Source organism: Phasianus colchicus, chromosome 5, assembly GCF_987193195.1.
Source record: "Phasianus colchicus chromosome 5, bPhaCol1.hap1.1, whole genome shotgun sequence".
Taxonomy (NCBI): domain Eukaryota; kingdom Metazoa; phylum Chordata; class Aves; order Galliformes; family Phasianidae; genus Phasianus; species Phasianus colchicus.
Window position 1 is genome coordinate 44,196,030 of NC_143440.1, and position 26,557 is coordinate 44,222,586.

General features: G+C 37.9%; 1 protein-coding gene across 1 annotated transcript in view; it reads right to left on the reverse strand.

The window, feature by feature from the left end:
- Positions 1-26,557, reverse strand: part of KCNK10 (potassium two pore domain channel subfamily K member 10) — a 56,720-nt gene that overhangs the window by 17,267 nt on the left and 12,896 nt on the right. The window contains exons 3-5 of the mRNA XM_031593123.2: positions 15,395-15,723; positions 9,232-9,349; positions 6,646-6,806 (exon numbers count right to left, since the gene is read on the reverse strand). Of these exons, the coding sequence (XP_031448983.2) occupies positions 6,646-6,806; positions 9,232-9,349; positions 15,395-15,723 (608 nt within the window). The remainder of the gene's footprint in view (positions 1-6,645; positions 6,807-9,231; positions 9,350-15,394; positions 15,724-26,557) is intronic.

Sequence of the window (26,557 nt, forward strand, 5' to 3'; positions counted from 1 at the left end):
GGCATAAAATTGCAAAAATCAAATGAAAACAGCTTTAAGTCAGCTCACGCTGTGTAATGTTTCTCTCCAAGACTAAATCACTTTTGGTCCTTCAGTAACAAGGTGATCTTGTGAGTGACAGCAGAATTTGCATCATCTTTTCCTCAAAGTTATTCTGCAGCTGACTTAGCAACTTCATAAGAAATATTATTCTTGTCAGTGAAAGGGAATTAACTGTAAGTCTATCACACACTTTCTACATTGCTGTACTAGATACGTGCCTTGCAGTAGTAGTTTTCAGGGTCTTCATTCCTACATCTGTAATGTTTGCCTACGATGGCTGCAAGGCCAGTCAGCTTAAGGCAAGATTCACGTACAACTCACCCACCTGAAACAGCAAGGCCCTATCTGTCTTGTGTATCAACATCCAGCAAGGTCAACACATTATAGGAGCCCGTAACAGGGACTGAGGATGTGAAGTGGTGAAGAAAGTAAAGTAGCCTTAGCACTCATTCCTTGTTATGACCATATTGGTTGCAGGATTATGATGAGGGAAGTCTATTCTGAGGAAATCGTGCAATTGTGCCTCCTTTCTACTTCCTGCCCATCACATATCCCATGGAAAATAATTGCAAGGAAGAACTTAACAGCAGTTCCAGGTGTGGAGGATCAGGAAGATGAGTAGAGCAGAGACAGGTGAATAAATCGAAATACACCTGAAATTATGGGGGAAAATTTCTTCTGTGAATGGCTGTTTGGTTCTACCTCCCCATTCTTCTAAAAACATTTTAATGTCAGCTTCATTTAATTTCTGTCATTCTTAACCACTTCTTTCAACTTCTCAGCCTCACTTCTCTTTTAATTTCCAGTTGGTTTCTTCCCTCCAAAACCTTCTATCTCACATCAACTTGTCATTTGCTACAATCACATTTCCTCTGCCTATGTATTTTCCTGTCCATTTAAAAATAATGTTTATAAATGACTGTTTCTACACAATCTTAATATAGAAGTCCTGTTCCTGGCTGGCTTCTATGTTCTCAAAGTGGTAATAACCTATAGTAGAATGTAATTAGATCCACTGTCTTTATTGCAACAATAAGAATTTCTTATTAAATTATAAAAGCAAAGCACTCCTTTCTGGTGGCAGAATTTTTATATTCATCAGACATTTCGTTTTGCTGGAAATGACCCAGGAAACTGTTAGACTAAATTCTGAACACTGGAATTTCTGCTCATAAGTCTTGAATCATCTTGGAATAGTACTGTGTACATGCACCACTGGTTTGAATTTCATATTCTCTCCTGACAGCTCTGTCCAGAGACAGAATACCAGCAGATGGCAGATTGATCATTGCTCTAGCTCATTCTTCTGTGAAAGCTCTTGAGTGTGATAAAAATAAAATAGAATTAAAATATTAAAAACACAGCTTTTTACCTTACAGAAAGTAACAGTAAATAACTCTATTTTTAAAAAACAACAACAACAACAAAAAAAAAAACAAAAAAAAAAAACAAAAAACCCTAAGATAGGATGTTTATAGCCTCAGTGAAGTTTTAGCAGCTACTGTAGTAACACATTGACGTTGGCTAGTAAGGAAGTGAAATAGAACTTAAAAGAGATTTTGCTGATTTCTGGTATAATTTGATTAGATGTCAGGAAGTAGAGAACAAACTTTTCCATCAGCTTGATATAACCTTATATGCTCAGAAATGAAGGTGTCAGATTTTATTAACAAAGTCAGAGCACAAACTTTTCAACATCATATATTCACAACTGCGTATAGGCTCTTGCTAGGTGACGTCACTAAGTTTACAATACATTTATCTATTAACTATATGCCAAATGTTGAACATAATAAAAACAATTGCAAATCCAGAATGATTTCCTTTTTTGCCTAAGCTGTGATCTGAATTTCAATTTCAGGCTTTGAGAACAGTATCATCTAAAAGCTTAACATATCTGCTAAAAAAATAAGAACTAACGCTGGTATGGGTCTGCAAGATACAGAGTACAGAATGGTAGATGCCTTGCAGGAAGCAGATGGGGGTTCTGAGTTATGGCATTAACCCGGTGGAGAAACGGTTAAGGAAATCTCTTTGAACCAGCTTCATTGGACCAGCAACTGGACCAGTTACACTCCTCCTTTTTTCCTTTATCTTTTTCAAGGTTCAGATAAAGCCCATTGCTGGTTTGTTTTTTGGGGGGGGAGGGGAGAAGTGCATGTAATTTCCATAACACTTATAGGTCTTTCGTATCTAGAGGACATAATTTCTCAAGAGGTCAACAGGCAGATAAGTTCTTTAAGTTTAACACTGGAAAGACAGGCATCAGATGTACTGTTCTGATAATTCTCATTCAGTGAATTACGGTTTGTTTGCAGACACACTGTATTTCTGCACAAAGTACTGTGCTTTCTAGATGCACAAGCTTCAGTGGAGAAGTCTTGCCACCAACCATGTTTCTGACTGCTTGCTCACATTCCTGTATGGCGATCAATGCCCTACCTGCTGTACTGCCTGGCTTGTCCTCAGCACCACTGCAGTAAGCTAGAGCAGTGAAAGGAGTCATCAGACCTAGGAAATGCTCCCAGCAGTTTCACCTTACATGCTAGAAAATCCTGAAGTGCTCTCAGAAGCATGATGTGCCCACATTCAACGTCCGCATCTGTACCAAACTGCAAACTGAGGGAAGATCTGTTGAGTTATGGTCATCTGATCTACTTCCAGTTAGAACATAAAGACTTGTTACAAAGTCTGAACAAAGACTATCTGAATCCAGCCTATATTTAACTTGTGATAATGACAGTGCATTCTGTAGCTGTGTACTCTGGAGCGCTATCCTTTCTATCTTTAGATGCTTTCAACCTCTGTGTGTTTAGAACAATCTAAAAGAATGGTGTTTGTTCTGCTCTTTATTATAGAAACAGCCTCTAGTCATTCATAAGATTCCTCCCATATGCAAGTAACAGCACTATTTTTATGGCTTTATGCCACCTTTCAATGTATATTTAATTTCTATAGTGTCATTGCTAGCTGAAAATGATTACAAAAAATATCAATTTTTCAATTAAATGTTGAGTTTTTACTTGATTTTCTCAGATGAGCTTGGAACACAGCTCATCACTGAGCCCAGATATTGAATAATTCATGAATATGTAGTGCATTCAATGACACTGTACATACATGTCTTGGACCATCACATTTGTATCGATGTGAGAACAGATTTGTAAATAGTTTCTGTCCAGGTTATTGAAGATGGGATGTAGAATCTTAGAATCATAGAATACCTCAAGTTGGAAAGGACCCACAAAGATCATCATTTCCAACTCCTATGTCAGAGTAATCAGTAGCTGAATAGGGAGAGTCTGTGTGGGGGACAATTTGATTTATGTCTGTGACCTGGTTGATGCTTATTTAATTTTATGAAGCAGCATTATTACAATAGGAGAGAGAGCATAAATTAGCCAATGTGTGATGTTCAGGGTTCCTCCTTGTAGTCCAGTGCATCCCTTTCCTAAAAAGATACGTGAAAGTTCCTGTTTTCCCAAAGCACTGTTTTGCAGTGAAGTACTTCCAACCCTCCTTAATCACAGAGAACTTAACAGTTATTTTTCTGGTTATCCACCCACTGAAATAGTGGCAACATTACTTTTATCATCAAAACGTGCAGTGGCATGTGTCCAGCTCCTGTGCTGAAATATTCTCTTAACACTGTGGGTGTAGTGCTTATTTGATAAGACCTTATGAAGTTCCTTCCTCAAATGTACGAGCTGGACTGTTCCAAATTGCCCATGATCTTCTAGAGAGGCAAGAACCCATTAGAAGGCAAGTAATGTGGGTAGGTAGTGAATGCAGCCTTAGAGAATGAACTACAAGGCCTGCAGCTGCAGACTGGAGTATTGTTTTTAATTTCTCTTAATTGTTTTAGAAATTGGGTTATTAGAACTGAATGGGGGGCTCATGGTGCAATTGCACCATAGATTTGTGCAGTGACAGAAGGATCTTTTCCATCTGATTCTGAGCCCCTTTGCTAACACTGTTACACTTTTTAACTACCACTAGGTTTTGCAGAGTTATCTTCAAAGAACCAACCACAGTAATCCCACGTCCCTCTAGGAGTAGTGAAATACAATTGTCATCTCTGACTAAATATATTAGAATTTCTTTCCTCGAACTAAAGAACTCAGCATTATTTTGTATTGCTAATACTAGATTTCATTTATCATTTTATCATCATTTTGCACCTTTCATTTTAGCTATTTTGAAATATCTAGAGATGCAATTTGCAGACTCTGTCATCCGTAGATTCATCTTCTTGTCTGAGTCACTCCAGACCGTTCCTGTCAAAACTGTAAGATTCCAACAGGACTCCAACTGATTCACACCGATGCTCTACTCCTAATCTCCATTTCTCCTTCAGACAGTTACTGATGTGTGAGATCTTCTCTCTTTCCTCACCACAGCTTGATTTTCTTATAGCCTTTGATTAGAAAACTTCTCAAAAACTTTTAGAAATGCAGTATATAATATCAATAGATAATGATACGCACTCAGTGAGCCTCCAAAAAGTTTGTGAGGCACACCACTCAATATTTTCTTAGCTCTTCTAGTGTCTTCTTAGCCTACATTTGTACCTTTCAGTCTCATTATAAATATTCTGCAAATTTTTGTGTCCTCTCTAACAGTTGTAGCGGGTTGCTTTACCCCCACAAATATGCTGAATTTGAGTTTCTCATGGAGACAAAGTAAGAATCAAGACTTACACATTGAATAACTGAAACAAAAACTACATGTAGAGCTAAGTTTTGTTCACTGCTCATAATTAAATCAAGAATGGTTGCTTCACTTCTGGATTGTCTGATTAGTTTCAAACATTTATGGTTTCCAATTATGTAAACAAAACATATTAATAATTTATATACATACTATCATTACAATGATTATATAGCTAATAATAAAGTATATATTATGCATCTATGAGAAACAAAGTTAAAGGAGTGAACATATCTTGGGGATATATACATTGCTTTGGAAGCTCTCAAAATAGCAAGGAGGAAAAGGAATAGTTTGGATGATTATAAAAAACAAGCAACTGCATTAAATCAAGGAAAGAAAGGAATACTTTGAATACCAAAAGAACTCCCATTATGTGCTGAAGAGCAATATTCTGCATTAAATATTAGTATCAGCATTCATCTAGGAATCTCAAAATACTTCAAATAGGACATGTGTTATTTTTATTTGTAAACTATCATGCTGACAATTTAAAGGTTTTATCCAAGCCACCTAGAAAGCCAGTAGTACAGTTGAGAATTAATCAAAGATTTTCTGACTCACATTATAACTACTGTACTTTTGGGGGAGCAGAAGCAGTCTGGAAGAGATTCCGAGATTCCTTTCAGGTGAAGTAGGTACAGTAAGAAGAAACTAGCCTGAAAAGAAAGTCGTGATCTTGGCTACTTTTGTTTTTGCAGAACCCGCCAGCCTGAGTCACCTTTCCATAACCTTATTTTTAGTTCATAAAAATGTAGGCCATTTTCAAGTGTTCAGTCAGGCATGTAAATGCTTACTCACCCATAATCAACCAGCCACCTTTTTCCACATTTAGTCTGAGAGACACTCCTTATGGCTAGTCTGGGACACTTCATAATAACTTAACTAAAAGGGAAATTGCTCATACTCCAGTTTAATACTCAATTATTTCCTTTAAAATACAGCTACAAGTAATTTGCTCTCATCTGTGGGAATGTTTCAGAAATAAATGCCTATTATGCTAACCAGTTTGGACAGCTTTTCATCTTCTCCATCCCAGGAAAGACTTACCTCCAGTTATGCTGCCTCCAAAGGAACCATCATACAGGTCACTTCTAGAAGTTCTGCTTCAAAGAGAGAATCCCTGAAGTGAACCATTGGCAAATTAGCAAATTATCATTTGCCAGGTCTGTAGCTTGCAAAAGAATTGCTCTTGGTGATATAGATCCAAAATATAGATGGTACCAGCTAGAAGAAGGGAAATTATACGACCTACTCAAATCTAGAAAATCTACACAGAAGTCTATGTACATAAGGTACATAGAGTGGGTAAACACAATGAAAACAATTCTACATACTGGTAGTATACCTGTTCTTGTACCAGAAGATCTACTCCAGCACATCGACCTCTTGCAGTGAAAATGTATGAATCAGGTATTTCTCTTTCCAAGTTCATATTTACTCCAGTAACCCTGACTTGGAAGCCAGGGCTTTTCACTTTAAGCTTTAGTAATAATATAGCCAGGACCTACTCAGCATCCCTCTTCCACCATACTAACTTCTCTCTATGTTCAGTGATAAGATATACTTGTCAAAAATACCCTGTAGGGTTTGGAAGGCTGTTTTAAACTAGTCCTTGTAAAGAAGATATTTTAGTATATTCTCCAGAGATAGCCTACAGTCATTGAAAAGATGATGGGCCCTCAGAAAGCAAATACAGAGCCTACTCCTGCATCACCATCTAGAGAAGTCTATTTCTTTCAACTGACTACAAAGGCTTTTAAGGAGATTAAGCATCTTCTCAGCTTGGAATGTAAATCCTTCAAGGTGCCTAACATGTAAAAAGGACTACAGGTAAAAGCAACGCAATTAAAAGCAAGTCACACAATAGAAGTAAAAACTGATAGAGCTTACTCTGAAAACCTTTTCCACCCTTGTGATACTCTTCCCAAAGATTGTTCCAAGTTGGTCTCCAATTCCAGCCAGCAAGAAGCCAAACAGAGGAATGCCAAAGATGGCATACAAGATGCAGAATATCTTGCCTCCAACAGTGCTTGGGGCAATGTTTCCATACCCTGTAGAGAAAAACAGTTGTTGGAAATTTCAAAATTACATGGGACTTTTTAGAAAAACTAATGGGCTGTTACTGCAGAGATGCCTTTGTTCCACATGTGATTTCTATTTACAGATTTTCCATGGAATGATGTCACTTCCCAGCCAAGCTACCCATAGAGATTTAGTTCTTCATTTGTATACTCAGTTACCCATATCTTCTATAAATTCAGGCCCTATTTAAAGCTGTTTTGTGATTAACTAATCTAGCTTGACTTATCATGGCACAAAGATCACGCAGTGCTGGCATGGTGCCTGCGCACTGCTGCTCCTCTCAGGCTCTGTCAGTTATTTCCTGTCAGGAGCGTGATTCACCTAACAAGGCTCATTTTCAGTGGTTAGCTCATAATTTCCTCTCCCCTCACCACTCTGACGAGTGGAAAGAAAACACATTTGTACTGCCTCTTAAAGACACAGGAAAGAATTTTTCAGATTTTGCTACACATAGAAAGATAGCAGAATGTATTTAGGAATGAGAATATTAGGAATATATAGTACAGTCCTACCAGAGATGGTTTGATCTGAAGGTGATCCAGAGACAACATGAGTGTGATAACCAGCATTCTGTAACACTAGCACTGGATAAATCCATCTCTCACATGATGAAGAAAGGACTATTCTGACTTACAACACTATCTACACTCCAAACCACAGTCCTTTTCATAGCTGCATCCGAGATCCCAGATTTCTCCTAAAAGTCTGAGAAAATACAGTCTTCACTAGCCAGTGGACTGAGAATGACCAAGTAATCTACTGAGTGTCTGCATAACAGGGATACCAGCAGCTCTCTAGTGGATAAAATAAAACCATTTTCTTGCCCAGACACAATACGTAGACTTCATGCAGCCTATAAAAATCTCATTCATGGAGAACTTAAAGCAGATATGGGCAAACATCCAAGTTCTTTTCAATAAGTTATTTTAATAGCAGATGCCAAAGAATATGCTTATATAAACTATGCCTATAAAGAGGCATTTATTTCAATGAGTAATTTAAAAGCTTGCCACTTGGGTCTACTGAGTAAACAAATATTTAGGGAGGGTTTTATAAACATTTGATTCAGAAATGTTTTCTTTATCTCCACCGCCTGGTTTTATGCTGCCATTAAAAATACATGACAATGTGGCTTAGCATATAGAGGACCACACAAGGGAGTATGCTTTATGTAATCACTCTTTCATCCTCATCCTGACAACAAAATAAAGGCACAAGACTCCACTGATCTAAAGGTACCAGGACTCTACTGTTTGGGCAACACAGCAAGTCTCGCAAATGCACCAGGTTATTTTGTTGTATTAGCCATGCAAAGAACTTGAAGAAATCAGACTCTCATGATTTGAGAAGAATACTTAAAAGCAATGCAAATAAACAGCAAAAAAAAAATAAAAAAATTCCAGTGGTTTCTAAACTCTTGACTTCTAACCAAGACAGCACTGAAATCAAGCTTAAAATTATAAAGCCAGTATATGATTATCAGGAAATTAACTTTGCCACCAGTGGTATCAGTTTATTTTTCTTCAGACCAGAAAAAAGAAAATCCAGCTTCTTCATCTCTGAGTAACTCCTTCACAGAAAACAGGACAGAAACCCTAGCACACCTAACGTAAGCATTCAGAGATGAAGACACTAGATACATTGGACACAATATACAGGAGAGACAAATGACAAGGGCCTGAATAACAAATTTACTAAAATCAGGAGTTCAAGAAAAGTAAATGGAGCTTGTTAGAACATTCTTCACATAAAAGAGAAAAAAGTAAAAATATTTCAAGGCCACAAATTCCAGAATGTTTTGTTTTTTGATTTTTATTTTTTATTTTTTTTTTTTTTTAGCATAATCTACAATTTGTGACACTCCTTCCAGTAACATATTACCAGCATGGAAATAAGGAAGGATTTTAAGATATAATGTATTAATTATGTGGATACATTTCCAGATACAAGTAGTGGTGCAAAAAAAGAAATTTTGTATCAAATTTAAGAGTATATATCAAAATTGATGGAATAGAGTTACTCATGGGTGGGTTAACTTCTAATTTTAAAATTCAAATTCCCAACAACATATAACGGTTATTTCACCTGGTACTGATACTTGATCTTTCAAGTGATAATTAAGTTCACCTGCCCTAACATTAAGAACAGCATAATAAACCCTCAGCTACATCAGTATTACTTGTTTTCTGTTCAGCACTGCTTTTCCACCCTAATTATGGAAACAGTTTCTGATTATTTACCCAGAGGCCCAATGCCCTTGAGACACAACAGAGGCATGCCTCCTGAGAACTGAAATACAGATTAGCCATTTCTTTGTGATCTACCTTCCACAAGCTTACTTGTAATCCAGCTCTCAACTTGACTATATATTTTAAAAGATAAACAGAAACATACCTATTGTTGTGATGACTGTTCCAGCAAAGAAAAAGGCACTTCCAAGGTCCCAGTGACTGCTGTTGTTAGAGGAATTTCCTATGGGACTGACTCCTGCATTATCTGCATCAATCGCATGCTGCAAAGAAAAAGACAACAAATCAGCCTTGTGCGTGCCTTACAGCATCCTATGCAAATAAATATAGGCTCCAAAAATAATTTATTAGGGCCGTGAGAACTGCTTAGATTTACTTTTTAATACCTGCTCCAAGTATATTAGTATCCTCTGTACCCAAGATCTGAATACATGACTGAACCAAACAGATATTGAAATAGAAAAAAGACACAATACATAGATAAATGACAAAAGATACAAAGCATCGGAGAAGCAGAAGTCCAAAACCAAAAGAGATCCATAAATATTGTTCTTGCAGCAGTAACTGTCAGAGGAAGAAATTCCCCAGTGGGAACAGCTGAGGTTGGAAGCAGCAAGAAGGGTGGTAAATACAAATAATGTTCATGAGGTCAACTGAAGCTAGTCAGACAAATTTTATTTCCCAAGCAATTAATAATTGATAAGGTTTTTTTATATTTTATGCTAACTAAAGTAAAAATTATATATAAATATGCCATTTAAAATGAACAAATAACTGTGGAAACATCATGAAGCAACTTTGCAATCAGAGATTGAGGGATGGAGAATGAGGATGGAGAATGGGGACAGAGGGAATGGAGAATGTTCGCAAGCGTCCCACGGTTGTCAAAAAGGGGTCAGAGAAGCCACCTCTAGCAGCAAAGTAGTGTGAGTAGTGCAGCTTCGAAGTCAGCTTAAGCCAAAATGAGACTACTCAGAACTGCACCTGCTGAAAATTACATGTTTTTGCTTGGCCTAGTATCAGCTAATCTGCTCCCCCACTACAAGTTCAAAAACACTAATGCCAACAACATTAGTGTCAACACAGGGAAAAGAGCTGGAGGAGAAGAGGCACACAAATACAGAGGTGAGGTGTATCTAAGGAGATCAGTACAGGACAACTCTTTTCAATACTGTTTCTGTATGTCAGGCAAAGCTGACCATAAAATTACAGGATGAGCAAACTCCAGACTGCAGTGGACTAGTTACATGAAGCCAGCAGGGCATCTCTGTGCCTGTCCATATGTGAAGAAATAAGAGTTTAGGGAAATAAAGTGTTTAGGACCAAACCCTTTGAAAGGGCTTCTGTATCACTGCTGGCATACTGCAGGTGCTGTGAAAGCAGAGATCATTTGTTTACCCACAAGAGCATAAATCAGCATAACAGACAGGTTGCATGTTTAAATAGGCCATGACATGCTGTCAGCTACCCTGGCACCTTACTTCTGTCGAGGAATGCTGGTTGCCTTCCCCATGAGTGTGTGAATGCCACAAAGCTAATTGCAACACTTAAAACACATTTGAATTTGCAGTTTAGGTCCAAACATTGAATGCTGAAGTGAAAGAGTATCCCCCATTGCCTTAGGTAGCTTACAGCTTCTCGGGCTCCCTTCACATCCACAACAAATCATTTTCTTTTTCTTTAAAGCTTATCTGACATCATTCATTTATAAATATCCATCTACTTCATTACATCTGATAAATACACAGCACTTTGTACACAGTGATGAATGTATTAGGAGAACAAGAAGTGGGCAGGAAAAGCAGAAAAGCCTTGCAGCTACCAGCAATTAATATGCAATTTTGGGTCATGTAATGATTAAAGAATCCCTTTACCACCACCATCACCAGGAGTTCACCTAACAGATGTATCCTGCTAAATACTCGCACAAAACTCAAACAGGGACAATCTCGATGGCAAGACTCTCTCACTTCACAAAGATCATGAAGTTTTATGCATTTCCCATCTGTAAATATTCAGAGTTAAGTCCAGAGGTGTCCCTACTCTCTGTAAATGTCTCAGCTTCCTCTCTGGAAGCAACATATCTACAGAACAGCTGCAGAGTTCTGCACCATCCCCAGCCCAGTCAGTTTCCTACACTGAAACTGAAATATCTTCACAGGATGTTCCCTCTCTTGTTTATCTTCAGGGGAAAAGTAGTTCAGAACTCTAATCAAAAGTGCCTATCAGAAATATGAACTCTTCCTAGCATAATTAGCCAGTAATGTCTGACTTGCGCATTTCAAACTCCACTTCCTTTTCAGCTTACAGGCTAACTCATTAGAGTTGCTGTTGTCATTAGTGGACATGGATAATATGATTAAGTTACTAAGTGGGTGATTTTTTATTTTACTATAATCACTTCCACTCCTAAATGAAACCCTGAAGGAAAAGGGGGAAGAAAACAGGCCACCAATAATCTACGTAAATAACTTGTTACAACAGCAAACCAAACCCTTATGTCGTGGTGCAGGGCTTATTACAGAAGTGGGGCTCATTACAAAAGCTTTTGCCCACATACAGTGCACAGACTACACAGAAAGAACATCAACACCTTTATCATACCCACAGGAATTACTATGCCAAAACATACTGAAGGTCTTCTTGCCTGCCTCTCCTGGTTGTAAATAACTTAACCTCTTCATAAAACCACCAAGTGTGCACTATTACAAAGGGAAGGTTATTTTTCTTATACCCACTACAAATAAGCTTATGCCATGAGTATGGGAACTGCTGAATCACGGCCTGAACCTCTGATTGATCACCCGAGGCGAGCAATGAGTCAGCCCTGGGAGCACAGGTGAAGCCAATTCACCTGTGCTGCCAGAAGAGGTGGAGCTTGGCTCCACTCTCCTAGACCCCATTTAAGAGCTGACTACCAGTGAGGAAGGATCTCTTTCTAGAGATCCCTCCTTTTGGAGTTTTCTAGTGAGCCTAGGACAAGGGTAAGCTCTTTATCTATTCTTTTTGGTGCAATAACCTGCTTAGCCAAGTTCTCTTGTATATTTCTTAATTATAACACCTGTATATTCATTAATTATACAGCTATGCCATGAGGAAAAAAAAAACATTTCTCATAACTACATATACATATGTAATTAATAATGGTTTTTTTTTCCAGTTTCATATCCAATCACTTCAGTCTAGCTGCCTTCTGTTATATTTTCAAATAGGTACAGTACAGTTAAGTTCAGTTGAAGCATTTGAAGTTTCATTCTCTTTTACCATGTTCTTCATTTCCTTTCTCTCACACTCTGAAAACTACCTTCAGAAATGCTGGAATAAAGTATTTGATTTTGTCATTATCTCACTCTGCCATTCACCACTGATTTAAGTAGTAGATCACGTAAGTCAGTAAAAAATGAATTTGTTTCACCACAAAAGAAATCTTCAGAAGCAGAAATGAGGTTTAAAAACGTATGGTGTAAGAACTTCAGGTGGAACAAGATAAACTACACTGGGAAACACTTTTTTTGTCTTCAAAAGAAAACACCTCTCTGTCATTGTGTTAGTATTAGACAGATCAGGACTAAACATGAGATAAATACAAACTTTAATCTATATTTGTGTCTTAATAGATATTTACACTGCTTGTGTCACTGTTTCTTCTGAAGTCTCTGAATAAACTTCACTGTCTGAACTTGCAAATCAGTTGGGCAATTCACATTTGCATAACCAGTGATAGTATTTGCAATAGGATATTAAAGAATTTTTTTAAACCACACCTCATCCACATTGAATATTTCACATCTTCCTTGTACAATATCATACCTCCTCTTTGCAGATTTTCCAAAGGAGAATACTTTTGTAAGATTTATTTTTTTTCCATCATGAGTTTAACAAAGATACTTTTCCTTAAAAGATTCTAGAGTCACCCCCATAACAAAAGGAAACATGCCAGTTCTAAGGTCTCTCTTTTTTCATGTTCTATCTAGAGGCTATCAGGTAATCAAATGACATCAGTAAAAAATAGTTCCCTCAGTCAGGTGGTAACTGCACACAGCACAGCAGCCAGGACCCATGGAGGCTGTCACATCAGTCTGAAATCACAGCTATAAGGGCAGATGCCACATCTGGTGCAATGCAGTCATCCATTCTGTCAGCTAGGGAGATGTCATTTTTGAGATCATCAACATGAAGGCATGAAAGCACAATGTTATCCCTGACACGATCTTTGAGCAGTGGTTCACTGTTCTGTGCGAGTCAGTTACAATCAGTTTTCCATACCAGCACACCCAGCCACATCCCTAGCACAAGGTTCACCCTCAGACTCTACTTACAGAAAAATCCAAAGGAAGTTGTTCTTTATCGATAAATCTGTCTCAATATTTCACATTACTTAGCTTTAAGACATTCACATGCTAAGCTACTAAACCCATTTAATTTACCTTTGCAAAATGATTTCCAGTTACCCATGATAATGCCCAAGGACATACTGAAATCTCAAAAGACAATAAGATTTGTTCAGAACATTTGCCTTCTAAACACATAGCAAGCCTGTTTATTATTTCAATATCACCACTTTTGAGGTGAAAGAGAGAAAAAAGATCGTGCAAAATAAAGAATTAAAATTGATACATAGCTTAGGCTAAAGAAGGGGGAGCTATTTGAAAATGTTTCTACTAGTCTGTTTCCAGGAGTCTACTCTTCTGTTGAGGTTGTTTGTATCTACTCTCTGCAATACGCAAAGCATATTGCACATCTTTAAATAGTGACATTTCCCACCCCTCCCCCTTCACAAAAAAAAAAACAAAAACAAAAACAAAAAAAACCCCACCAACTTTAATCCTCTAATCATTACATCATACTAAGGAGGTGAGGAAAATGCTAATCTCTGCAAAACTGCCATGAGAAATGCATGTAAGCCAATATCTTTGACCAGAAGAATTCACACTGCAAACTAAGCATATTCACCTGTCTTTTGCAGACAGATGAAGGGTGTGATCCAAGCCAGCCCTGATCCAAAAGCTGTATAGTCACATCAGCACTATGCTGCTTCCTTAGCTAAAGTACCAGGCTGCACAAACACAGGTACACAGCTTCTGACTCAGAACTGACCTGTCTTCTGTGAACATACAGTACAAGCAGGGAGTGCCCACATCTATCTGCAAAGAAACAGAAAAATGTTGTTTGGCTTAGGAGAAGCAGAAGAGCATTGCTATCTGCACACATGGGCAAGGGAAAGGAATCGATTAAGCAGTGGGGAGGGGGAGGAAGGGAGGAAGGTTGGCTACAGAAGACCAACTACAAAGATACAGAATGAATTTATGCGGGAAACTAGCAGAACACTTTTGTTGTCACAGCAATGAGATACTGGAACAGTTTTCTAATAGAAATACTATGTCTGTAATACCTTGTAAAATGAAGTTTGATTTACTTCTAGTTACATAGCACAATTGGGTGGACAGACACCCCAGGGTACAATTCTGTGTTCTTCAAAACAGAGACTGAAATCACAATGGGGCTCCAGTATGACACCCCACACCAATATAATATTGTGCTCCTGGAGAGCTCAGACAAATTCAGGTCTGAAATATGAGGTTGAAGTTCAACTTTGGTATTGGACACTGTTGGAATACACTCTTTCAGTATCTCACATCTCTTATCTAATCTCCATTTTCTTCAGGCTCAGTGATAGGTTTCTACACGGAATCCTAAAGGATACCGTGCTGAAGTGTGATAAGTGAGATCCATATTTTCCTAGTCTAGAATGTTAAACAATGAAAGGTAACTCCACCTTTGATAGAGCTATTATTGCCTGTTATTTCGTCCTAGATATTTAGTACTTGTTTACTTCAAAATTTATTCTAAAACTTTTCACATTAAACTTAACTAAAAAATCTCTAGTTCTTAAATGCAGATTACTTTTTATTTTTAATTGTATATTTTCACAATCATTCGTTTACCTAACATTCTCAATAGCAAACCCATAAGTTACTGTACCTGTCACTTCAAAATTCTGGACAGAATATGTATTTCATAATTCCCATCTGCCATATTGTATTGCCTCTCTTTTTTGCTGTGTTTAATGTTGGAGAAAGAAATTAGACTTCATATCATTTGAAAACTTACAGAGATATTTTGAAAATTTGTCACCTCTCACAAAAAATGTGTACCGAATATTAAGTTCCAACTTTCTTTGCACACATTTTTAATTATTCTAGTGAAGACACTTAATTTCTATTTACATCATCCGTAAAGCTGATCAGAGAACTGCCGTACTATTCACACTGATGTCCGAGAAATACTGTTATTTTCATATGCCCTACCTGAATCAGTGTCTCCAGCTCTAGCTGGGTTACACAAACATGTTCCCGAAGAAAGTCTGCCTTCTCCAGCGCGATGGTATTCTTCTGCCTGCTCTCAAAGGGCTGCTCCAGGGCACGGAAGACAAGTCCTCCAGCCACCAGGTATACCACAACCACGACAAAGATGGCCACCACAGTTTTCCACTTCATGACTGTCTGCAGGCCCTGAGAAGGTGCTTCCATGGTAGCGACAACCATTGCTCGGGAGGAAACAGAGAGCCGTGGAGACGCGTAATGCCCGTTTGTTTTGGGCTCGGGTTCACAAGCTGGCACTGGTGAGGGAACAGCCACTGAAACAAAAAATAAAAGCCTTTATTCAAAATCAGCACATGAACCTGATCTTCATACACAGTTTTCCTAAGTATCGTTTTCAAGTTGCATCAACCACATTATTCTCATAGGTATAATTCTTCTCACCTGGAAGGGTCCATATGTTTTTTGCACGTTCATACCTAGGTCACTTCTAGAGTTTTTTTACCTATTATCTCTAGAACAGGACAGAGAAGCTGTATAAACAAAAACTTCAGAGAGATTCAGAAAATCATTTATCCAATAAGAACATGCAAATTTTTACTAGTTAGGATATGCATTACACAAGATGATGTTTGGTGAGGGACCTTTGCAGGAATTTATGTAATTAAATCATTGTAAAAATAGTATCAATTGTGCTAGGAGACAGAACTGTTAACAATCAGTGATCACGACTGCCCAGTACTGAGACAAACAATGCTTTGCAAATCAAAATGTTGTTGGGTGCACGCCAGCAAAAGCAATCCTGTATTATTTACAAGTATCCACAAAAACATTAGTTCTAAAAATTTTCTTAAAGCCTTGCAGCTTCATAAATTTTAGAACAAGTCATTCTTAAGCCGAAGCATAGTCCAACTACCTGAATGTCAAAGTCACTCACATATGCCAAGTATGAACAGGGACCTTCAATTAGTCTGATTTATTTTAAACTTAAGAACTTAACGAGACAGATCCAAACCAATATGGCCTCTCAGTGCAAAACAGAGCATGGTGCAAAGTGAAACAAGCACAACAAGGTGGATGGCAGACCTACCATCTCGGGACTGAGATTGTTTAGCTGCATGACCCTAGCACCACATCAGAGCTAATGAGCCCTGAATTTCAGCTAGGCTTATTAGCCTAGTCACTATGCCAAGATACCAAAGCATCCAAATCAAAGCTGGCTTGCCCCCAAGTAGTTCAGGGATCTCAGCACCACACTTCCTTCCTCTCTATTGTTAGTGGTAGCAGTGGCAGAACAAGGCCAGGTTCCTCAGCATCTACTGGTGTAATGGTAGCAAATGAAGGATTTAAATCTGCTGGGTTCATTTTAAACACCCTTACTGTAATCTTACCACAGTGCAGCTGTCACTGACCTACAATTTATTTGAAACCATTTATTTGATTTATTTCATTTTAGTCTTAAATTGGATTACCATTAAAATACAATCACCTTAGCTGCATTCTCTGGACTTATTCCCAAGGCTTCTTTGCTGTTATTTTCAGAAGGTAAAGCAGAAGAATTTACAGCATCTGAGCAGAGTGGCAGTGTATGCAAATTCTACAGTATTTGAACTGTTTGAGGTGGCCTACAACTCCTTCCCAGCAGAAAACATTTTATGGTACTTAATGATTTAAAGAACTCGGTTGTTTATTAAAATCACATTTTCCTAGAACTGATACATCTCTTTAGCATCACACTGAGGATAGAACTTCCAGATGGGTTGATAACCAAGAAACTTCATAAGCCTACAGTTGCTTTACACTTACAATTAATATTTCTCTTCATATGCATCTTCAGATAAATCCTTAGAAAGGATCCAGGATCAGACAAAAAGCCTGAGTTGGATTCCACTTCTGTTACCTCATTTTTGCAATACCTGTTACACAATTGCTTAGTTTGACCATCAAAAGATCAGTAATGGTTCCCAACATGTATCAGATAGGATGTAGTGACATGAAACATATCTGAATCACAACAGCTCCTTACTGAACTAAGACAAATTTGAGTATTCCCAGAAATGGTTTAGCTGATGTACATCCATGCATCATAAGTTCTGTGAATTCCATGGTTCATGTGGTAAAAGGAAAGAATTCACACAGCTATGACCTTGACTGGCACAGTCTAGTTTAGGCTGAGAGATGTTTCAGTGTAGGCAGATTCCTAATTTTGGTATCCCACAAATAATTTAGTTAGTATAAATGTTGTTTCTTATTCAGGTCATAATTCTGGCAAAATATTAATAACAGTTTTGCAGAAATATCATGGCTTGTTTGATTCTTTCTTTAAAGGAAAATATATTGTACTCATTTAAGAACAAGATGGGAAGTTCAGAACAGGGAACAAAAAGGGTTCTTTTGAATATTGTTTAATTTTAACAGCTCAAAGGATTAGTGCTTGCCTTGCTTATCACTAAAATAAAAGTTAATTTGTTTAATAATAACTGTATTAAAGGCTTTCATTTTCTGTTAGTAATATTTACCCTAAGTGTATGTAAAAATGTTGATCCTAAAGTGTTTTGTCATATATAAATGAAGACACAGGAAGACTCTACTAGAGCAGCTAGTTAAGCAACTGATGGGGAACAGGGATGGTTTTCTTACAATGCTGACACAGAATGCACAACTGCAGTTAGCACCCCTCAGATGTTTCAGGATAGATTTAAAGCAGAAGTTAGACACTTTATCCAAAAAACAGAGTAAATATTCATTCTGCCATTTGTCATCACTCTATGAGAAAACTTAGGATCAAGGAAAGTGAGAAGTCCTGAGCATTCCAAAAAGCTATAGACAGGAAAAAAGCACTCAAAAGTTCAGACTGACAGAGAAAGAATCATAAAATCATGTACTGCTAGGAATAAAGCATCATGATGAAAGGATCAGAAATGCTTAACGGAGTTCCTCTTATAGCTATACCTGTAATTGACTTGTTTCACTGCATGGAAATAAAGGAATTCATTTCTTACATGTTGCAAGTTTCACTAATATTCTGTGATTTGATTATGGTACAAACCAAAAGTACAAGAGAAAAGGATTCATTTGCAATAAATGTAGAACAGTATCTGTTTTATTAATCCGTGTTTTTTAAAACAAATCGCTGTTCAGACTGGCTTTGCCCGGAACAGAGTCCTTTGTTAAATCGTGTCTTAGTCTGCCTCATTAGAAACAATGATAAACCTCCAGTCATGTGCATGCACTAAACTGGTAGACAAGTAGCCTCAAATGAAAGGATACCTTTCATTTTTCAAAGAAAAAAACAGTACTATGACACAGTCCTTAACCAGAAAGAGAAAGCCTTGGATAAATTTCAAAATAAAACAAGGGAAGATTCTGGCATTACAGATCAAATTAAAAGTTAGCATCTGAAGAGTTGTTCACCTCTAAGAACACCACTGCCTGCATTTGACATGTTTTCTGAAGAAGGCAGCCAGGTTCTCCTTTGGTAAAGTGAGCTGCTGAAATACCTAAGATTTCTGCTAATACCCAAGATAATAAAGGAATCAAAGGAACTCTTGCCCACTGACCATCGGGAGACTGGGGCAAAGCAAAACCCTGTAGTGTAAAACGTTGTTATAGAAGCAGCACAACATGAGACTCTCCCTTGAGTTAAAAATTGTTTTTGATATTGCATACACACTTTGCTTTAATCATTTGCTTGTGGCTGCAAATTAAACCTTCAAGAATTTGATCACCTAAATTAGAAGATTTTCTTCTCACTGCAGAAGCACAAGCATGCTACCACCAGGACACGTGATGTCTAGAAAAGATTCCGTTGCCTGATATCTCTTATTTCCACAAAGACATTAAAATGTAAAAAAAAAGTTATTCCCTAAGGCATATTCTGCAGGGGTAAAATCCTTTTCCAGCCCACTATAAAATGATTCAATGATCAAGAAAGGCATTTCTATTTCCTGTCAATTCTCAAAATTTATCAGGGGACAGTGCTAATCTGCCATTGTCTTTAAACCACAGCTTTGGCAAGCAAGTGCCATGCAAACCTCAGCTTTCTCAGCACAGTTGAGGAGAAGGATTTGTAAGCAACAGTCAGAAGCTGGATGGCAGAAAAACAGTCAAGTTGTACTTCTTCATAACTATCATATGAATTCTAGAACTTTCCTCACGATTTCTGAATGCCTGAATTTGGTAATTCTATATTGATGAAACACCAGCATTTCCAACATAAACAACATTAAAAAATTACTCACACTGAAGCAAGGGAGACTGAGATTGGGCATTGTGGTGGAGGGCTCTAATGGTTTTAAAGCCATCTGTCAGGAATATCTAGATGTAGCTGGCCCTGCTTTGCAGCAGCAGGGTGAGCCAAATAACCTGCTACAAGTCGTGAAAATAGTTCTATTTTAAAGGGAACATCTCCAGACAGAGAGGTTCAAAGTACAACTGCCTCAAATGGGTGACATCAAACAAGTACCAAACTGCTGAGAGGAGGTCCAGATAGCTTTTAAGTGTGAAAGCATAAGTGTGGCTTTGATACACTGACCCACACACAGATAGCTACCCTATCCAATATACTAAGAACATACTAGATACTGAAGAAATCTGGTTTTAGAGGAGTTTCTCAACAGCTTTTAAAAAAACATTATCTTTTTAAAAGTATGGACCCTTTTCTGTGGTGTTCCTGTTACAAAATCTACCTTTGAAAAAAATGTAGGTCAATTTTAATTGAATGTCTTATATAGTGTACTTTTATTTTCTTCCATGATCCAGTGTTGCATGAACACAGAGGAATGTGTGTGTACTATCATAAAAGTATAATAGAGCGTTTTTGACACATCTGATGCAAACATTGAATTCATAGGATTCAGCACAGAAACAGATTGAGGATGTATAGACTTAGGCATTCATAAGCTCTGTAGCTGGCTTTGAGTTTAATACATGAGTCAATCCAAAATGAATGAGTAGAAAGCCTGCAGATTTCCAGCAGACCAGGAGGTACACTCAGTGAACTACAACTAGGCCCATAACTTGCATTACTTTTCTGCAGGCTGCCAACATTTCTGAGATGTACTACTGGACATTTCATCTCTCATTTTAGTGGATTGAGACAAGGAAGACAATAAAGTTCTTTCAGTTCAAGTAACAATATTCTTTGATGTATCTTAAGGTAAGTATCTGTACATTCCCCAAAATTCACATAGGACAGGAATTTTTTTTTAGTAAAAAAGAAATGCTTTCTTCAAAATTTTACATAGTCATGCAGTCAAAATTTCCCATGGAGCCTTCCTTATCTTTGTCTTAGTACTGGAAGTTGAATTTGAATTTTAGAGGGATGTGATCATGCAGCTCTGTTTCAGAAGAAATTCATGATCAAGTCATCCTTCCAACTGCTTTCACAAGATCCTATGCTGGGTTATCAGCACTTGTACATTCTTTAGCGCTGCTGAAGGAGACAGCATTACCTCCACTTAGAAATATGATATTTTGCCTAGTGCGTGAAGTTTCAGCAAAGACCTGGAGTGCCGAGGCTCAGAAAATTCTGTGACATGCTAGCCAAATCCAGTTCATTTTCTATGAACTGGTCACTAAAAATAAAAGAACCTACCTTTTCTAAAATTGATAGTAAGGAAATGGTGGATGAAGGGACTCTGAAGGATGTATTTTTTTGTAGTGTCCTCTCAGGAGCTTCATTTATTTCATTTCACTGTCCAAAGAATTATAGTTGTTTGCCCCTCCCTTACCACCACTCTTCTGAAATGGCCACAAGTTGCAGTCAGCATCAGAAGTTTCCTGATGAACCAGCATGGAAAGGCAAGAAGAAGCATAGCCTGCCAATGGATGACATATAATATTGAGCTCTGAGGTTATGGCTCATCTCCATAGAGAAGCTTCTGTGGGAGAGGGGACTGTAAGTATTTCATTCAAATATCACAACCTCCCCCAGGTGATTTCAGCTACTGGCTGCTGGGTTAAGATCACAAGGCTGTGCCTGGAAGCCAGAGCAAGGACAAGGGGTATGCCAGAGGAAGAAATGAGGCTATCAATGTATTAAGCTATCATCCATGTGCACTTCTCATGAATATGTTGCAAGTGGAAAACACATGAGGGTTTATGGATAGTGGGAATTTATGTGTCAAAAAGTAAGCATGGGGGTTGCTATATGCATGAGGAAAGTGATGAAAAATAGAAGTTTCTGGCCATGTGTAACAAAAAAATCATTAAGCCATTAAATTTTTGCATTACGAGGACGTGGCTAATCATTTCCAGGCCACCTGCTTTGCTTGCTATTTCAGCCTCCTCCTTCCCTTCTTCGTCTCTGCTGTGTGTGTTTTTCTTTAAACATGTTTTGTAATGTAGAGAGCATCCATTCAACCAACACAATAAATGTACAGATTTTTACACACAGGACAATAGAAAATCTGTCTCTAGTTTAGAAAATCTGGCTTTTAGAGCAAAAGTCCCAGTAGACCATGATTGTGTCTGCTTTTGTGTCTGTGCAGCATCTTTGCATGATGTGGGCTAATTGACAGGTGACATTCCAGCTGTGATCAAGGAATGGGAGACAAAATCCTGCCTTGAGGCTACGATTACACACGGGGCAGAACACGAATATCCCTGTGGCTGTTGTTCTGGACTGGGGCATAATAATAAGCGCTGCTGTCTGGTGGCTGCTGCATCCATACAGTCACAAGAAAATTGCTTTCAGCTTCAATGTATTTGAAGCTGTTTTGGCTCTGGTCCCTTTGCAAATCCTCAGGGTGTTCAGCCACAAGATTTGAGCAGTGAGAGTTGCATCTAGCCTTCCACACAAGAGGAATTTCACTCTCCTGTTTGAACAGCACTTTGCTGGAAACTGCTGTTAAAGTGAGAAGCATTACTATTACATTTTACTGCTCATGAAAGCAAAACTTGGTATATTGTTAGCTTGAAAAATGCACAGAGTGCCTCCGAGCGTACAGCTTTTCACTGCAGCAGTACCCCACTGGTTAAATCTAACATTGTTTTCCCTGAAGTGGGATCTCTAATGCAGTATTAGCACTGCTGACTTCAGCAACATCTCAGCAGCCTGCTGCAAACAGTCATCAGTAGCAAGGCACTCAGCTAAGTATGGAAAGAAAGACAGGTAAAGGCAGAAAGGGCAACTAACATTAAAACAAAAAGACTGAATGTAGACTGAAAGTAGCACTGTTCACTCCCAATTGCTCTAGTCCCAGAGTGGTGCAGGGAGAAGAGTATGATAGGTTACAAAACTGCATGAGGCATACAGTCAGCATTTCATCCTATTACAGTATAACACTACTGAGATACAGGAAAAGTTCATACACTGAGTTCTCTCTGTTGGTAGGGAGAGAAATGTCAGTAATACGTACTAGAGGAATCATGTCTAACCAATGTCTCTGGCAGCAGCAGCACTGGGGAAAATGTCACATAAAAGAGCTTCTGCAATTTTTGAATTATTTGCCATAAATTCCCAGCTTGAAATTATGATTCTTGGTAAGTTTCCAAAGAAATCTACATAAATCTGCTTTATTTGTTATAACTGATATGTGCTAATTAATAGCTCTTGGAATATCCCAGCTGCTTAATTGATTTGGAATGCAATTTTTATGAGAAAACAAGAAAACATCACTGATTTACAATGTGGCTTATACTCTTCTTCATTAGAAAAACTATAGTTCATATAAAAAAAAAAAAAACAAAAAACAAAAAACACCTTAAATAGCTGAAACAGTTTTGAATTAAGATCTCTCCTTTTGTAGCTATGGCTTCCCAACTATCCAAAGAGTTTTCAAAGAGCAGTGATGCTGGCACACTGGAGATCAGAAAGATTAGTGGAATTTAAGTGTCTATGCCATTCCTAGGGAGTTTCTTTAGAGGCAGACACAAAACTTCTCTATGCAGCAACTGATCAGAATGAATTTTGCCTTCCACTGAAAGATGCTGTCACACCTGTTTGATAGCAGGTTTTTCCAAGGAACAAATTTTATAGTCGTCTTTTCCATTTTCTCATTTTCTCCTGTCCACACCACCAGATCATGCTTCCACAGCTGCTTCCATACAGCTGTGCAGCAAGTTGTCCAACTAAAACCAAGTACTGGGCTATCTGATCTCTACGGTAGTGTACTGGATTTATGTGGCAAAGTGTTAGCAGCAGGGAGACTACAGGCCTCCCTGTGCTGGGCATAGCCAGTCCACAGCAAATCCAGTGCAGGACATAGCAAGCCCTTCACTGAAGCTGGTGGAGTCTCTGTGAAAATGTATATAAAAAAAAGGCAAAGAAGTTAGTAAAAAGTGTGTGAGAAAATATCCAGCAGACAGCAAGGTCAGAGAAGAAGGAGAGGAAGATGATCTCCATGTGCTGGTGGAGAGGCTTCTCTGCCGTTCACAGAAGTTTTGAATGAATCCATGCCTTTCCATGCAGCTCATGGAGATGACTATGCTGGAACAGAGATCCATATGGCAATTTGTGGAAAACTCTGCTTCAGAGCAAGTGGGTATTTCCTGAGGAACTTCAGCCCCTGGAGAGCCCATTCTGGAGCAGATTTATCTGAAGGACTGCACCCACAGTGAAAGCCCATGCTGGAGCAAGGGAAAAGTGCATGGGGAAAGCAGAGCTAGAGAGGAACTCTTGTGATCTCACCACAGTCTCTGCTCTCCATCTACCTGCACCACTCAGGATGGGGAGAAGGAAGAGGAATTGGAGAAGAAGTAGGGAAGCTGAACCTAGTGGAAAAAAAAAAAAAAAAAAAAAAGATGGGAAGGCATTTTAACCTTTGTCTTTGTTTCTCATCATTTTATCAATTTTAATCTGCAACAAACTAAAATATTTTTCCACAAGTCACTCTGGTTTGTGCCAGCAACAGGTAAGCAAAGTAAGCAATCTCCCACTCTTTATCTTGGCCCACAAGATTTTCTATCTTATTTTCTCCCCATGTCCTTTTGAGGAAGGAACAGCTGGGTGGGCATCTGGCAGCCAGCTAAGGTCAAGCCACCACAGCCAGCTTGGACAAAAGACAACAGAGCTGAGCACATGAGTTGATGTGTATCATTCAGCACTTTTTTTTTTATTCTAAGTCCCATCAATCATGGTATGCATATGGATTTTGGCAAAAAAAGAAAAAAGTCATCAGTTCATTACCCTCACACTCTAAGAATATCAGTGTATAGATCAAGACTTGAACTACTGTGATGAGAATGAGAAAGAAAAAGCGAGAGCAAGCAGTCTTCCAACAGCAATGCCTTCCTGTCATTAAATACTGGAGCTGAGTCAATGTGGAACAAAAACATTCATTTGTCCTATTGAGCTGATTTGATTTTTTTCACTTTTTATCACCTTCCATTCTCATTTTTCTTTTCACACATAATCATTTTATTTTACTCATTTTCTATACACATTTGAGAAAATAGATGTTAGCAGCATACATTTTCACATAAAGCTAAATGTCAAATTCATTAAATATTTCATGCTGGCAGGAGTTGTGTACGCCCTTAACTAACCGTGGAAAAACAGCAATACAATGTCATTTCTTTGGCAATTTTAAAAAAGAAAAGAAAATCGCCATTTGTTTGCAGATGTTAAGTAGCTAGAAATAGGGTGCTGGGTAAACTTGACCAACTGTATTATTTATTAATCTAGTTGTGATTAGTTTAACAAGCGTGCAAGAGATTAACGAGTCTGTGCAATTACTATTCTCCTGAGCTATGCTATGTCTTTTTTCATTGATTTCAACAGATTTTGTGAGGGTGTTGAAAGACTTTCTGGTATTCCATCATTTCACTTCAGCAATTCTGAACTTAGACTCCCTAAAGAGATACAATAGAAGAATGTGCAAGCTAGCTGAATTTTAGTCAGGCAATGTAGTGAGAGAGAGGAGGGTCTGAATACCATTTTTATACTTACTGTATTTCTGAAAGGTTCTGCCATTTATATGTGTAAATTCTTTAAAGCACAGAAGAACAGTTGTTCCAGCACCCAATTCAAAAAGGTTCTTCAAGGTAAGGCAAGGAAAACTTCACAAAGATTAGGAAAAAAGAAGTCTACAGAATGAAAATCTCAGTGCTTTTAACCACCAAAAAAAAAAATCAAAAAGCTCACTAAGTCAACAAATCTAATCTTAAATTATATTTGTATAGGTTCTGATTAATAATTTCATATTATAATTATTTCATAAATTCTTCAAATTATGGTTTCAGACATCAGCAGCATTTAGAACAAGAGTTCCACTATTCTGAATCTATTCCAGATAGCAGTGCATTACCATATACCACTTTCTTTAGGTCATGATGTAAAAATCCAATGATAGATGACAATAATATTCCTTGATCCTAAATGTGATGAGTTCAAAAGTATTTCTAGGCTCCTTCTTGCAGAGTGATCCAATTTTTTATTAAGATTGGCACAGAAAACAACTTTAAGCCACAAAAAGCCAGGTAGATTTCTTAGCATGGTGATGTGTTTCTCAAAAAAGCTCTTCTTATGACTTATCATAAAGTAGGGGGGGGTGGGGGGGGAGGGGAAAAGTGGGGGGAACGGAGGACGGACACAGTCATACTTTAATTCTTTAGCTTTGTGTCCTTTTTTTGTCTACACCACAAACTTTCATCATACATATATTTAGCAAACAATGGACATGAAGTTACATTTTTCTTTCTTCAGAAATGGAAAGCAATCTTCTAATGGCAGAGAAAAGGCTGTTGTATTCAGCATGTTTCTCTGTTCCACTTATCACTAAAATATTAAATGGTAACAAAATACCAACATGATTCATTGTAACCTAGTGTTAAGAGTACAGAACAAGAAAAGAAGAAAATGAGTTAGCAAACTACAGAAGGCAAATGCCTCTTCATGTTTAAAGAATGCAGGAAATACCTGTGTCTTACTTCAGCCAGTTTGGCCAATCTAGTATCTTGGTTTGAAAAACAGTAAATCAAATACTATCGCATATTCAAATATCATTTTCCATGGAAAAAAAAAAAAGGGGGAGGGGGGGGGGCTGATTATCATTTTGTAAACATCCCCTTTAAATTTTCATTGCAATATTCTCAAGTATCATCTTAATGTCAATGAAAATGTCATTTAGACTAAGTGTGAAAATGCAAAGTGTAGTTCTCAAACAAAAATAAGCACTGACCAGTAAAAAACAGTGAAGAATTCTTCCC